Source organism: Bubalus kerabau, chromosome 1 (genome assembly GCF_029407905.1).
Source record: "Bubalus kerabau isolate K-KA32 ecotype Philippines breed swamp buffalo chromosome 1, PCC_UOA_SB_1v2, whole genome shotgun sequence".
Classification (NCBI taxonomy): Eukaryota; Metazoa; Chordata; class Mammalia; order Artiodactyla; family Bovidae; genus Bubalus; species Bubalus kerabau.
The window spans coordinates 3,585,499-3,601,128 of record NC_073624.1 but is presented as its reverse complement, the minus strand read 5'-3'; the positions used below and the strand labels follow the sequence as shown (position 1 = coordinate 3,601,128).

The window sequence follows — 15,630 nt, the reverse complement described above, 5'->3', positions numbered from 1 at the left end:
ATGTCTCCAGGAGAAGCATGGTCACCAGCTCAGGGGAACGCACATGGTCCACCAAGCTCGCAAAGCACGGCTCCCATCCCAGCAGTGAGCCCCAGCTTGACTCGCGTCCTGTCGTCCGTGGGATGTTCCTCCAACAGCCACCAGGCCCTCCCTGCCTGGGGAGTCACCGTTCAGTTTTGCGACCATCGGGGCCCTTGATCCTCCACTGCTGGTCTGTCGTCTGGGCGGCAGAAGCTCAGTGTCCTCACCGCTGCTCCTGGTTCCGTCTTCTTTGGGTCAAAGCGTTTGTGTCATAAATATGCGTTTCATTTCCGTGGACTCTGGCTCACAACTTCTCACATTTATTTCTTAACTGAAGTTGAGCTGATTTACAATGTTGTGTTCATTTCTGCTGCAAAGTGATTCAGTTATATGTATATACACACATATAGTGGTGGTAACTCCATGTCCGACTCTTTGTGACCCCATGACTGTAGCCCGCCAGGCTCCTCTGTCCATGGGATTTCCCAGGCAAGAATACTGGAGTGGGTTGCCATTCCCTTCTCCAGGGGATCTTCCCAACCTAGGAATCAAACCCGGCTCTCCTGCATTGCAGGCAGACTCTTTACTGACTGAGCTACATAGTAGCCTTATATATATATAAGCTATATACACTTTTTCATATTCTTCTCCATTACGGCTAGTCGCAGGGGGTTGAATGTAGCTCCCTGTACTCTGCAGTAAGACCTTGTCGTCCCTCCGCTCTGTGTAATAGTTTTCATCTGCTAACCTCAAACTCCCAGACCATCCCTCTCCAACCCCTCCATCCCCCTTGGCAGTCAGCAATCTGTTCTCTCTCTCTGTGAGTCTGCTTCTGTTTCCCAAATAGGTCCTGTTGTGTCGTATTTTAGACTCCACATATGTCATATGGTATTTGTCTCTCTCTTTCTGACCTACTTCACTCTAGTATGATAATCTCTAAGTCCATCCATGTTGCTGCTGTTGGCTTTGTTTTATTCTTTTTTATGGCTGAGTAGTATTCATTTGTCCATCTTTGCCACTTCTCCTTTATCCATTCGTCTGTCCATGGACAGGTAGGTTGTCTCCACGTCTCTGCTGTTGTAAATAGTGCTGCTGAGAACATAGGGATGCATGTATCTTTTTGTGTTGTAGTTTTGTCTGGATATCCCTCCAGGAGTGGGATTGCTGGATCACAGGCAACTCTATTTTTGTTTTTTGAGGGACTCCATACTGTTTTCCACAGTGGCTGCATCCACTGACTTCGGTTCTGAGCTCACGCGCCTTCCATTGCAGCTGACACCAATGCGTGTCCAAAGTTGCCACTTGCCTGTGATTATTTTGGTACCACCATCCACAAAAGTAAGATTATATGTAAGAACGATAACTCCATTTTCAGGAATATGGGAAGGAGTAGGTTTGAAGTGCTGGAACACCTACATGATAGAGTGTGACCTTTGTGTAAAACTGGAGGGAGATTTCTTGGAAAAGATCGGGAACATTCTCTTTGCACCTTTAAAGACAGAGGTGTTAGGCTCACAACTATCCTTTTGTCTCCCATTTCTGCCTGCCAGACTCTTGATTACAAAATTTCACGCCTTAAGCGTTGTTGGAAAAGATCTAGAAAGCTCTCGTCAAACCTATTGTGCAGACTGCTCCTAGCATGTTTGATTTAATTCATTAAAATGCACAGTCCTTTGTTTTCTCTTTATTGTACTCTGGTACTTTTCTCTTCTGTTTTAAATGTGTTTCCTAGGCCTTTTCTATACTTACTTTGTTAATCATTATGCAGGCACTAATGATTAATCTATTTCAGTGAATTTCAGGTGCAAGGTAAAGTTGCAGAGGGCTTTTTGGCATTATTTTGTTTATTTTGAAATGTTGTATCCAGTCCTAACCCAACAAGTTAAGCCAAAAGTCATCTCAATCGTTGTGTAATCTCCATAAAGTGTACAGCAAAGTATAAAGAATGCGACAAGGTAGTAAATTAAGTTGATGAAAAGTGGAAACATTCCTTGTCTAAAAGCTGCTTGTCTGCCCACAAATGGTGCTCTTTTGACAAAAATCCCGTCTTTTACTTTTAATCACTCAGTGAAGTGTAGTCAGACTTCCCCACAGCTGCCAGCAGATCGCTCAGAGGCGGCACTGTCAGGCCCGAGGAGGGACCATCTAGCGGGGCTTTACGGTACGGGAAGAACTGAACAGAGGCGGGTAAAGAGAAGCAAAGTAAAAGACTGATGTTTGCTCAGCTATTTATCTGGACCCTTTTGAGTCAAACATAAGTTCTGAGCGAGAGAACTCCAGCCTAATTTCACTTGTTCTTTTTCTTGAGTATGTGATGTCACAGCATGGAAATATGTTTAGCTGGTGAACTTTTATTTAGTACTTTATTTCAGAGAACGTTTACAAAAGGCCTCCTAGGTCCAAGAAACTCTGTTAATAATGTGTGTGTGCAGGGGTACTTCCCTGGTGGTCCAGTGGCTAAGACTCCACGTTCTCAAAGCAGGGGGCCTGGGTTCGATTCCTGGTCAGGGAACTAGGTCCCGTATGCCACCACTAAGGCCTGGGACAGCCAAATAAATTAATTAAACAAATAAATACTTAAAAAAAAAACTTTAAAAAGTAATGTAAGGGGACAAAAATGGGTGAGACGCAGCAACACCCTCGGGAGACAACAGCTAAGTGAGTCCCCGCTTTGTTACTCCAATCAGATAATGAGACTTCCTGACTCTCTGCAAAGCACTGGTGTGTCACTGAACGTTCTCCAAGTTCTCTCTCTGCTGCTTCTCTGGTAGAGTCAGACTGGCGCTCTGTCCACGCCTGTCCTGAGCAGTCGGTGATGTGTGCCAGTCGGCCTCCCAGGCCGCGGGCACGGTCCCCGTCTCAGGATAAAGGTGCACCCCCCGCCCACCTCCCCGTGTGAAGCCTGCCTTTTCCTGCCCACTTGGACTCCTGTTCGCTGTTTTCATGGTGACGCAAACAGCTGGACGTGACTTAGCGGCTGAACAACAGCAAACAACACCGGTGCTCAGGTGTGTGTGTGTGTGTCGTCTCTCAGGCTTAGTTTCATGGTTATGATTCACTCTGTTAATTTCTCTTTTTTTCATTTAATTTTGTTTTAAATCTCTTTTTCACTGCACCGCTCAGCATGTGGGGTTATATAATTGTTCCCTGACCAGGGATCAAACCCACACCCCCTGCAAGGCTGAGTCTTAACCACTGGACCATCAATATTTTGACAGATCGGTGTTCTACTAAAAGTAGAATTTTAGCAGTTTACATTTGAGTTTCTCATATACGGGATATGGTTCTAACACTTAAGTTGGATGAGAAAGGGGAGAAAAAAAATGCATTGAGAAGCCAGTGAGTCTCAGAATGGATCGTCCAGGAAGGGGGACGGAGTATGCATCCCCCACGTCTCTGTTGGAACTCGGCTTTATTACCGGTCGGTGCCCTCAACACCCACCACCCCATCGCTCGCTTCTCCCTGCCTGGAAACCGAGGCCTGTTTGACTTCCATTTGCACCACCTCCTGATGTCTTGCCTCTTGGCTACACTGGGAGCTGCTGAGACATCATTGGTGGTGTCTTTTTCTCTCTTCTAAAGCCCTGGAGGACCTAGGACCCTGGGCCAGGGCACGGTAACTGGCACCTGGCTGCCCGTCTTGGCCGACCAGGCGGTGGCTGTGTTCTGTGGACTCCAGAGGCAGGGACTTGCCGTGATCTTCCTGATCCTGGAGCAGAGGTGACTGGTGTGGAGACTGGGTGTGCAGAGGCTGCCAGGAACCTCAGGGCCACGGTGTACGGCGTGTGCCATGCGGCCTCGATTTTACCTGCGGAAGCGTCCAAAGGGCAGTGTCCCTTATCTGCTCAGGCTGGAAGCAGGCAGGGCCAGTGTGTCCAGCGATGTGTGGCGGCCGGTCCTCTGGCCAGAGGTCACGGTGTTGCCTCAATCCCCAGGGATCTCCTTTCAGTTCAGTTCAGTTGATCAGTCATTTTCCTACTCTTTGTGACCCCGTGGACTGCAGCACTCCAGGCTTCCCTGTCCATCACCAACTCCCAGAGCTTGCTCAAAATCATGTCCATTGAGTCGGTGATGCCATTCAACCATCTCATCCTCTGTCATCCCCTTCTCCTCCTGCCTTCAATCTTTCCCAGCATCAAGGTCTTTTCCAATGAGTCAGTTCTTCATACCAGGTGGCCAAAGTATTGGAGTTTCAGCTTCAGCATCAGTCTTTCCAATGAACACTCAGGACTGATCTCCTTTAGGATGGACTGGTTGGATCTCCTTGCAGTCCAAGAGACTCTCAAGAGTCTTCTCCAACACCACAGTTCAAAACCATATATTCTTCGGCGCTCAGCTTTCCTTATAGTCCAACTCTCACATCCTTTAGCGCTTCATTAACAGAAACACTGACGTTTCTCTCCATAAATCTCAGGTACCCTTGGAAAGCAACTGAAAGGTAAAACGATAAGATGGCAGAGCATTCCAACTCCCTGTTGGAATGCCAGGGAGACTAACGTCGTTTGTAGTCAGAGTTGAGTTCCTCCGGATCTGGGCTCTCCTGGTTGAAAGATAGGATGTCTGCAGGAATACAAGCCTGCCTCCACCTGTGTTTTCCTTGCAGCGCTGAGTATGACGGCACAGAGGAGGTGGTCGCGGCCCCGTTGATAACATGGCCCCTGCCTGGCTTTCGTATAGTTTTGAAGTTGAGTTTTATGGTGGAGGTAGTAAGTTAATGAGTGCACTTTGGAACCTTTTGTTCATGGTGGAAAATACCTTTTTTTAAAAAAAAAATCTATTTTAGATGTGGACCATTTTTAAAGTCTTTATTGAATTTGTAATATTGCTTCAGTTTTATGTTTGGGTTTTTTGGCCACAAGACGTGTGGGATTTTAGCTCCCCAACCAGGGATGGAACCGGCACCCCTTGTATTGGAGGGTGAAGTCGTAATCACTGGATCACCAGGGACCTCCCAGAAAATATCTTAAGGAATCCCTTTATCTCACTTGCCATTTGAAGAAATTCAATTATGATGCAGAATAAAATACAATAAAAAAAAGCACAGATCTCAGTCAGATTTACAGTCTGATTTAAAAGATGATGCTAATCTTCTCAATCGTATGGAAGTTTAATGATTCCCTTTTCTTTTTTGCTGTGGCATTATCATTGACTATGATCATTTATTGTCAGAATCCTGGCATGAGATGTGACTCTCACAAAAGTATGTGAACTGGACCCATTTTTCATTTCTAAAGGAAGGAAACCATCCCTTCATCTTTGCACTTGAAGCTGCTATTGACTTGCAGCTGGGCTGAGATGGGAAATGCTTTGACACAAGTACATCCCACAGGTCTGCTTTTGGCAGGGTCCTCTCCCTTGGTGCCAAGAACCCAGCCTTCCGTGGTCATGGTGGCTCAGAGGGTAAAGTGTCTGCTCGCAACACGGGAGACCCAGGTTTGATCCCTGGATTGGGAAGATCCCCTGGAGAAGGAAATGGCAACCTGCTCCAGTATTCTTGCCTGGGAAATCCCATGGACAGAGGACCCTGGTAGGCTATAGTCCATGGGGTTGCAAAGAGTTGGACACGACTGAGGGACTTCCCTTTCCTTCTTTCTTTCTTTTCTTTCTTTCCTTGGTCCCAAGAGCCCAGCCTTCCGAGGTCGTGGAGGGACCACAGCGCCCCCCCTCCACCCCTGAGCCCCGGCCAGGACTGGTGGCACGCACCCCTCGGGTCCCATCCTCAACATGCGTGTGGGCCTCCCTGAGACCATTTCAGAAGCTGAATGTTGCCTCGTCGGCCTTGTTGGCGAGGAGAGACCAGGCTGGGCTGGGGGGTGAACTTGGAGGGGGCCTCTGGAAGGCGGGGAGGGGAGGTCGGTTCAGGCAGGGGGCTGGGCCAACGCTGGGGTTCTAGATGGGGAGATGACCGGTGCTGCTGGTCTCGGGGGCACGGGGGCCGGTAACCAGGGCGAGATGGGGAAGGTGTGTCACCAGGGCCCATGTTGTGCAGGAGACCGGGCCCTGGTCTGAAGGTCGCAGGAAGTGGTTTCAGAGGTGTGGGCAACAGCGTGAACCCAGCCAGCACAGGGAGGACCTGTGCTTTGACTTTGTACCCGTGCTCCAGCTGCCCTCCGGGCAGGTCACGGGTTGCAGCCTCCGACAATGTTTGCTTCTCACCGTCTGGGAGGTACGCAGGCCAAGATCGGAGTGTGGGCGGCTTTGGTTCCTCTCAAGGCCCCTCTGGTCGGGTCACAGGGCCACCGTCTGCTGTGTCCTCATGGGCTGCCCCCTGCAACCATGTGTACACCCCCGTGTCTCTGTGTGTCCAGATTTCCACCAGCCAGACTGGATTAGGGCCCCCTCTGAAGACCTCATCTTAATGTAATCACCCCTTTATTATGTCCAAATGCAACCCCATTCTAGGGCCCTAGGGCTTCCCAGGTGGCTCAGTGGTAGAGAATCCACCTACCAGTGCAGGAGACACAGGAGATGCGGGTTCAATCCCTGGGTTGGGAAGATCCCTGGAGGAGGGCATGGCTACCCACTCCAGTATTCTTGCCTGGAGAGTCCTATGGGCAGAGGAGCCTGCTGGGCTACAATCCATTGGGTTGCAAAGAGTCAGACACGACCGAGCAGGCACGCACAGGTGTCAGGACTCCCTCACAGGAATCTGGGGGGCACGCTGCAGCCTGAAAATGCCCGTGTAGAGAGCGTTCTTCCGCGTGTGTGAGTTGAAACAGCCTAGCACTGTCGGGGACTGACCTGTTTAGATTTTTGTGACACCAGATGTGCTCGTCACAGCATAGTCACTTTAGGAGCACCTACCTGCACGGCGCACCCCACGTGCACAGAGCACATATAATACTGTCCCCAGCTTGCCCGCCAGCTGCCTGCCCCTCCCACTCCCCTGGGACCCCAGCCGAGGACACTGACCCGCTTGTGCCTGCAAGTACCCCTGCAGGCATCCATCCTGGGGGCTCCGCACTCTCCGCTACTTTCGCTGGAACATTCTCCCCAAGATGTCTGCACAGCTGTCTGCCGTGTTCCTGCTGGGGTCTGCGCCCTTTTAAGTGAGGCCCTCCCTGGCCAGCTGTGTGGAGCCGTGCCCTCCCCATCCCCCTCCTGCATCCTTGCGTGCCCATCAGACAGTCCAGACGCGTCCCCACCGGAGGGGCTGCCCCGGGTCAGCAGGGACTAAGTGTGTGTCCGCTGCTACTTCTGTCTTCCTCCGATACACAGAGGGCACGGCAACACAGAGGGAGTCCTGGCCGGGTCAGCTCTGGTTCCTGAGACGAGCTCTTATTTAGAGATTTTTCATTTTGAGGGGAGTTCCCTGGTGGCCCAGTGGTTAGGATTTGGTTCTGCCACTGCCAAGGACCTGGGTTCAGTCCCTGGTCAGGGAGCTGAGATCCTGCAAGCCGCTTGACCAAAATAAAAAATAATAAGAATACAATATGTTCCTTTTCTTACTGAGCTTATCAGGAGTCAAGCGGAAGGAGAATGGCTGACAATGTTACTCTTTCGATTATGAGTTCAGGCATGTCCACTGGCCAGTGATGCTTCCATTCAAGGAAAGCCAGTGGCCCTCCGGGTCTCCAGTGTTTTCACCGACGGCTTCTCTCTCCTCCCAGGAGATCGGAGCTGGGCAGTGGGACCAGCTCCTCCCAATGGAGATGGTGGACACAGAGAGCCCCATCGGTCCCCTCTCCCCACTGGAGGCTGATGACCTGGAAAGCCCGCTCTCGGCAGACTTCCTACAAGAGATGGGAACCATTCAAGAGATTTCTCAGTCTATTGGGGAGGACAGTTCCGGAAGCTTCAGTTTTACAGAATACCAGTACTTAGGAAGTGGTCCAGGATCAGATGGCTCCGTTATTACAGGTAAGCGTACTACTTCCTGGAAAGCTTTACTGAGAAATGTTTTTTCTGCAGAGAACAGTGTTCGCGTCACCTGGAGGAGAGGTTGCATCTTTCTGCCTTGAAATCTGCAGCCGTGAGAGCGTGACATCCCGTGCCGCTGGGCTTTTGAGGCGTCTCACGGTGTGTCCTCTTTATAAAAGCTGGACATAAGTCACATAATGCTTGAAACTCAGCTGGCAGCTGCTTTGTGTTTTAATGGTGTGAGTTTATGTTTCTTTAAAGCAGAGACTCCTATTGTAATAAAAATCACTGTCTTGTCTGGAAACGGATATGAACCATCTCCCTACTCTTTTGTAAACCTTCATGTACGGGATGCATGAACAGCAAAGCCCTACTGCACAGCATGGAGAACTATATTAATTTTGTCGCTGTTGTTCAGTCGCTCAGTTGTGTCTGACTCTTGGCGACCCCGTGGATGCACCACATCTGGCTCCTCTGTCCTCCACTCTCTTCCAGAGTTGGCTCAAATCCACGTCCATTGAGTTGATGATCTAACTATCTCATTCTCTGCCACCCTCTTCTGCTTTTGCCTTCCCAGCATCAGGGTCTTTTGCATATGATAAACCGTAATGCAAAGGAATATTTTAAAAAGGAATGTATATATGTATATGTGTACAACTGAATCGCTTTGCTGAACAGCATAAATTAATACAATGTGGCATATCAACTATGCTTTAGTAAAAAAAATATTAAAACTGTAAACAAAAAAAGGAATTTTAAGACGGTTATGGTAAAAAAAAAAAAAGAACTACATCAAGTATCAGGCGAGGCAGATACAAAGCAGTGAAATGTGGGGTCTAGTCTGGCAGCCTCACTGGGAAAGAGGGAGTCGCAGTGCAGTCCATCTCTCTGGGCAACATGTAAGCCACCCCGGAGACTTCTCTGGCGGTCCAGGGGCTAGGATTCCAACGCCTCCACTGCAGGGGACATGGGTTCAGTCCCTGGTTGGAGAACTAAGATTCTTCAAGCCTTGCAGCATGCCCCCCCCAAAAAAGCCACCCTGGGATAATGTGGTGTAGACTGCACCCTTGATTTAAAGGAGGCTCCTTTGGAGGTGGACTGGACTCCACTGTCCTTCTTGGCAGGAGTGGGTGTTGGGTTGGGACTGGAGGAGTCAGGATTGAACCGGCCAGGAGATGTGTGTGCGGTTTACCACTCCGATCGTGGATTATCCCGGCTCCCTTGGGAGAACCAAGAAGGTTCTCCCGGCAGTGTCTGGTGGCAGGTCTCTGTGTTCTTCCACCCCCACGGCTCCCCTTTTGTCCAGGGCTTGCTCCCCCACCTTCTCCCATGTCCCCACCCCAGGAAGATGGTTTCCGAGACTGTGCACTGACCTTCAGTGACGCCAGGAGAGGGAGGTTGGAGGTTGGCTGGCAGCCGTGTTCACGGATAAACCCGTGTCATGGAGAGCGTGGTTGAGAGTGCATGACCCGCGAGCCTGCTGGGGTGGACGTTGTTCACCTCACACACAGGGGTCTGCACTGAGGTGGTGTTTGTGACAGGGTGTGCACCATGGCAGAAAGGAAGAAAGGGGAGCTTACAGAAAGTGACCAGACACACGTCCCTGACTCTTGGCCACTGGCCGCTAAGGTGGTGGGTGTGTGGTCATCCATTTTTACTTCCCTCCAGTTCTCCTTATCATGGTTAGTTAAACCTTTTGATCGTTTAGAATCATTTCATAATCCATAAAATCTTCATCTCCTTGTTAGGCTTTTCATTGCTATTGTTACCAATTCATTTGAGAGATAAAATGATTTCTTATTTGTAAATTCGATTTTTCGTCCTTGTCTCTAATGGCCCCCTTGGTGATATTTCTAAGTTATGTAAATTGCAGATTTGGGAGGGCCCTCTGTAAAATGTGTTCACGGGCAAATTTACACCTAGGAGATTGGACGGGTGAGACTGTTTGCTCTGCCAGTCTGTATTTCCTGCCCTACCCCCGTAGCTGGCTTTATTGACATAAAAACTTCACATATCCAAACAGTGCAATCAGATGCACACACACGCGCACACACACACACACGCACGCACATACACACACGCACACACACGCACACACACACACACACGCACACACACACACGGAGACTTGTGCAGCCATCCGCACAATCAAATGGCAGCCCCGTCACCCCAAGTCTACTTGTGCCCTTGTGTAATCCCTCCCCCCACCACACCTCCCTCTCTCCCAAAGTCACCACTGGTCTGCTTTCTATCTTCAGTCACTTTGTATTTCCTAGAATTTTATATAGATGGAATCATACAGCGTGTTCTCTTTTCACTCTAACTCCTTTCCCTCAGCCAAATTAGATTCATCTGCACTGACAGCGTGTATCAGCAGTTCATGTAGAACTCCCCGCCTGGGCTTACCACGGTCTGTTTATCCACATCGCTGATAAATGTTCGTTGTGTCCAGGTCTTGGCTGTTGCAGGTACAGCTGCTGGAAGGCTCACGTACACACCTCTGTGTGAACAGTGCTTCCACTTCTCTTGGATAAATAGGAGTGGAATGGATCATGTTCTTCTGCTTCTTTGCATGTTTTTTTTTCTTTACAGTTTATTTTTAGATACCATACATTGTGGATTTTGTTGATGATGGATATTTTGTATTTACATAAATATTCTTAAGTCCTGTTCTGGGAGGCAGTTAAGTTTTAACGTGGAAAATGTTGATCCTTTCAGGTCCTGTGGTCAAGCTTTGTTAGATGGGCCCAGAGCAGTGCTGATTCTAGACGTAATTTGCCCCAGTTCTGAGGCAAAACCCTTTTGAGTGTTTTACCCATGGTCCTGAGAATTCTGAGATACTCCATACTGTTCCCTCTAAGCATTTGAGGTTGCTCTTGGAGTATCTTTTCTTTATCTTCCTTTTTTTTTTGGCCACACCCCACGGCTTGCCAGATGTTAGTTTTCCCAACCAAAGATGGAATCTGAGCCCTTGGCAGTAAAAGCCCGGGGTCCTAACCACTGGACCACCAGGAAATTCCCTGGAGTATCTTTCCTTTTAGGCTCTCTCAGCTGATGGAGCAGACATAGATGTGTACATACAAACCCACATATGTACACGTGTCTGTATTTCTATATACAGCTGTCTGTCTCTATGTTAAGGTAATATAAGTTCAAACAAATGTCTGTACCTCTAATCCACCACCTCATGGACCACTCTAGCCTCTTCTTATCTGTGAGCTCATACTCCAACAGTATCCACCATCCATCCATCCACCATCCACCATCCATCCATCCACCATCCACCATCCATCCATCCATCCACCATCCATCCATCCATCCACCATCATTAAATGAACATTTAGTTTTTCATTTCCGGTGTAGTGCCTTCTACTTCTGCTTCACTGACTATGCCAAAGCCTCTGATTGTGTGGATCACAACAAACTCTGGAAAATTCTTCGAGACGGGAATACCAGACCACCTTACCTTCCTCCTGAGAAACCTGCATGCAGATCAAGAAGCAACAGTTAGAACCAGACATGGAACAACAGACTGGTTCCAGATTGGGAAAGGAGTACGTCAAGGCTGCTGTATATTGTCACCCTGCTTATTTAACTTATATACAGAGTATATCATGTGAAATGCCGGGCTGGATGAAGCACAAGCTGGAATCAAGATTGCCAGGAGAAATATCAATAATCTCAGATATGCAGATGATACCATGCTTATGGCAGAAAGCAAAGAGGAACTAAAGAGCCTCTTGATGAAAGTGAAAAAGAGTAAAAAAGTTGGCTTAAAACTCAACATTCAAAGAACTAAGACCATAGCATCTGGTCCCACCATTCATGGCAAATAGATGGGGAAACAATGGAAACAGTGACAGACTTTATTTTCTTGGGCTTCAATATCACTGCAGATGGTGACTGCAGCCATGAAATTCAAACATGCTTGCTCCTTAGAAGAAAAGCTATGACAAAGCTAGATAGCGTATTTAAAAGCAGAGACATTACTTTGCCTACGTCAAAGTTATGGTTTTTTTCCAGCAGTCATGTACGGATGTGAGAGCTGGACAATAAAAAAAGGCTGAGCACTGAAGAACTGATGCCTTCAAACTGTGGTGCTGGAGAAGACTCTTGAGAGTCCCTTGGACTGCAAGGAGATCCAACCAGTCCATCCTAAAGGAGATCAGTCCTGACAATTCTTTGGAAGAACTGATGCTGAAGCTGCAACTTCAATACTTTGGCCACCTGATGTGAAGAACTGACTCACTGGAAAAGACCCTGATGCTGGGGAAGATTGAAGGCAGGAGGAAAAGGGGATGACAGAGGATGAGATGGCTGGATGGCATCACCGACTCGATGGACACGAGTTTGAGCAGGCTCCGGGAGATGGTGATGGACGGGGAGGCCTGGGATGCTGCCGTCCATGGCGTCACAAAGAGTCAGACAGGACCGAATGCAGAACAGCAAGTGAAGCGCCCTCAGAACTGACCCCCAGAGCCCTGTGGGGACAACCTTACCGGCTCAGGACAGTGAGCAGGCGCAGTTCCCTTTTCCTCTGGACTCACAGGCTCCATGCATTTCCAAGGTCATGCAGGCGAAAGCTTCATCAGCTTTCCTACCAATGCTTCCCACATTTGTGATATAGTTAGGTTGTATAATTGCATTCTGTGTGCCATTCTGGAGACCCTGGACCTCCTCAATTATTTTTTTTATTTGCACACATTAAAGTTCACTCTGAACTGTAAAACTCTGTGGATTTTGACCAGTAAATTAGATCGTGTATTCACCATTACAATTTCATATGAATAGTTTCACCACCTCGAAAAAGCCACTGTGCTTCACCCATTCAGCCCTGCCTCCCTCACCCGACTCCAGCTGCTGATCTTTTTACCACCGATAGCTCGGCCTTTCCCCAAATGTCAGATATTAAGAACCGCATATGTAGCCTTTTGGAACTGACCTTACCTATTGAGGGGCCTCTTGGCAATTAAGAATAAAGTTGCTACAGCGCTGTCCACAATAGCCAAGACATGGAAACCTCCTAAACATCCATCGACAGAGGAGTGGGTAAAGAAGACATGCTGCATATGTAGGTACAATGGAATATCACTCAGCCACTACAAAAAAGAAGTGATTTTTCATTTTTCTCAGCCATTTGGAGCAACATGGATGCAACTGGAGATTTTCATACGAAGTCGTCAAGAGAGAGACCAATAGCATATGACATCAGCTACGTGTGGAATCTAAAACTTGACCAGAAATGAGCATATTTACCAAACAGAGACACACAGAGATAGAGCGCAGACTTGGGGTTCCCAAGGGGGCGGAGGGGGGAGGGGAGGATCGGGAGCTGGAATTAGCAGATGCAAACTGGTATATACGGGGTGGAAAAACAACGCGGTCCTGCTGTGCAGCACGGGGAACCACGTTCAGTGTCCTGTGACGAACCGTAACGGAACAGAACATATGTGTGTGACTGAGTCACCGTTCTGTACGGCAGCAACTAAACACAGCACCGTAAAGCAGCTATAAAGAATAAAGCTGCTGAAAACATTCACATGCAGGTTTCTGTGTGGACACACGTTTTCAGATCACTTTTGTCAATATTGTTGTTGTCGTTCAGTCGCCAAGTCTGGTCCAACTCTTTGCGACCCCATGGACTGCAGGACACCAGGCCTCCCTGTCCATCACCAAGTCCCGGAGTTGACTCAAACTCATGTCCATCACATCAGTGATGTCATCCAACCATCTCATCCTCTGTCGCCCCCTACTCTTGCCTTCAGTCTTTCCCAGCATCAGGGTCTTTTCCAATGAGTCAGTTCTTCACATCAGGTGGCCAAAGTGTTGGAACTTCAGCTTCAGCATCAGTCCTTCCAATGAATATTCAGGGTTGATTTCCTTTAGGATGGACTAGTTTGATCTCCTTGCTGTTCAAGGGGCTCTCAAGAGTCTTCTCCAGCACCATGTGTCAATATCTAGAAGTGTAATTCTTTAAGACTGTTTTGCTTCATAAGAAAGCGCCAAACTGTCTTTCAAAGTGGCTGCACCATTCTGCTTCCCTAGAATGAGAGCTTCTTTTCCTCCACCTCCTCACCATCATTCGATGGTGTCAGTTTTTTGGATTTTAGCCATTCTGATAGCTGCACAGTGATGTCTCGTTGTTTTACTTCACAGTTGCCCAGCGACCATTGATGGGGGGCATGTTTTCATGTTCTTGCTTGCTCTCTGTGTCTTCTTCAGCCACATATCTATCCAGATCCTCTGTTTTTAATTGAGTTTTTAATTTCATTGCTGTCAAGCTGTAAGACTCGTTCATGTATTTGGGATGCAGCTCTATTATTGCGGATGTGTTTTGCAAATAGCTTCTCCCAGTCTGTGGCTTGTCTTTTCATTTTCTTAACAGTGTCTTTTGCAGAGCAGGAGTTTTTAATTTTAAGAAAGCCCAACTTCTTTTTTTCTTGAGTTGTGCTTTTGGGTCGCCCTCATGGATTTTTATTGTCTTTCTGGTGCAATTTACTGAGTTAACAAGTACAAAAGGGCTGGAAGGGAGGATGCAAAAAAAAAGCAACAAGTTCTGTGTGGGACACTTCAGTTTTTGGAATGAAGAATAAAGCTGCTGTGAGCATTCGTGTGTATAGGCTGCTTGGGAAGTGGCCTTTTCTATGGGGCCATGATTTGGTCCATTTTGTTTTGATTTTTATGGGTTAAAGGATATAGTTGTTTTTTGTTTTTGTTTTTTCAGCTGGGGAGTCCCTGGCTAGGGGAGCTTCCAGATATCCCCGCCCTGGTCGCTGTGGGAGGGCTGGGCCAGGGCTGACACAGGAAGGGAGCCCTACCCACCAGCTGACGCCTCCCCAGTGAAAGCCCGGGGCGGTGGGGTAGGGGGAGTTGAGGGCAGGGGTGGTTAGGCAGGGATCAGATCCTCTGAAAGCTGGTCTGGATGCTGGATGGTGAGAGCATGGAAGTTCATAAACCCTCCCCTTCTTTTCCTAGACACCCTGTCCCCCGCCTCGAGCCCCTCGTCTGTCTCCTACCCCGCGGTCCCTGGCAGTGCCGAGGAGTCATCCACCATCGCCCTGAACATCGAGTGTAGGATCTGTGGGGACAAAGCCTCTGGCTACCACTACGGTGTCCACGCGTGTGAGGGCTGCAAGGTATGGGGACCCTGGATGCGGAGAAAAGTGACCTTTCAGGGACCACGTGTGCTTCCCTTTATTTTATACACAAATGTTTGTCGTTAGTAAGAAAGATCTGCTAAAGGGCATCCCTGGTGGCTCAGTGGTAAAGAATCCGCCTGCAGTGCAGGAGCCGCAGGAGACTCGGGCTCAATCCCTGGGTGGGGAAGATCCCCTGGAGAAGGAAATGGCAACCCACTCCAGTATTGTTGCCTGGAAAATCCCATGGACAAGAAGAGCCCGGTGGGCTACAGTCCATGGGGTGACACAGTCAGACACGACGGAAGTGATTTAGCACAAGCACGTTAAAGCTGTTGATCAGAAACTGACCCCAGTAACACGTTCATTTCTCTCTTTGGAAAGCCTGTGGCGTATTGCTGGCCTGCTCTTTGTTCGTGATGTAGCAAGTGTGCTGTTTGAAGGAGAATGAACCACGTTAAGGCTGCTCCCTTCACGGGGACGCGAGGTCAGAGAGCTTCCGCGCACATTCTCTCTCCATCGTCCTCAGAAGGCCGCAGAGGGCAGTGGTGGAGCCCGCAGCATGTGCCAGCCAAAGGCCAGACCCCGGGCTGAGTCCTCCCCAGATGCTGCG

At 48.7% G+C, this 15,630-nt stretch overlaps 1 protein-coding gene across 2 annotated transcripts in view; it reads left to right on the top strand.

Annotated features, from left to right (window-relative positions):
• PPARA (peroxisome proliferator activated receptor alpha) overlaps window positions 1-15,630 on the top strand; it is a 65,798-nt gene that overhangs the window by 35,435 nt on the left and 14,733 nt on the right. For both annotated transcript variants that reach the window (XM_055562300.1, XM_055562382.1), the window contains exons 3-4: window positions 7,632-7,881; window positions 14,857-15,017. In XM_055562300.1, coding sequence (XP_055418275.1) covers window positions 7,668-7,881; window positions 14,857-15,017 — 375 coding nt within the window. In that variant the 5' untranslated portion in view covers window positions 7,632-7,667. The remainder of the gene's footprint in view (window positions 1-7,631; window positions 7,882-14,856; window positions 15,018-15,630) is intronic.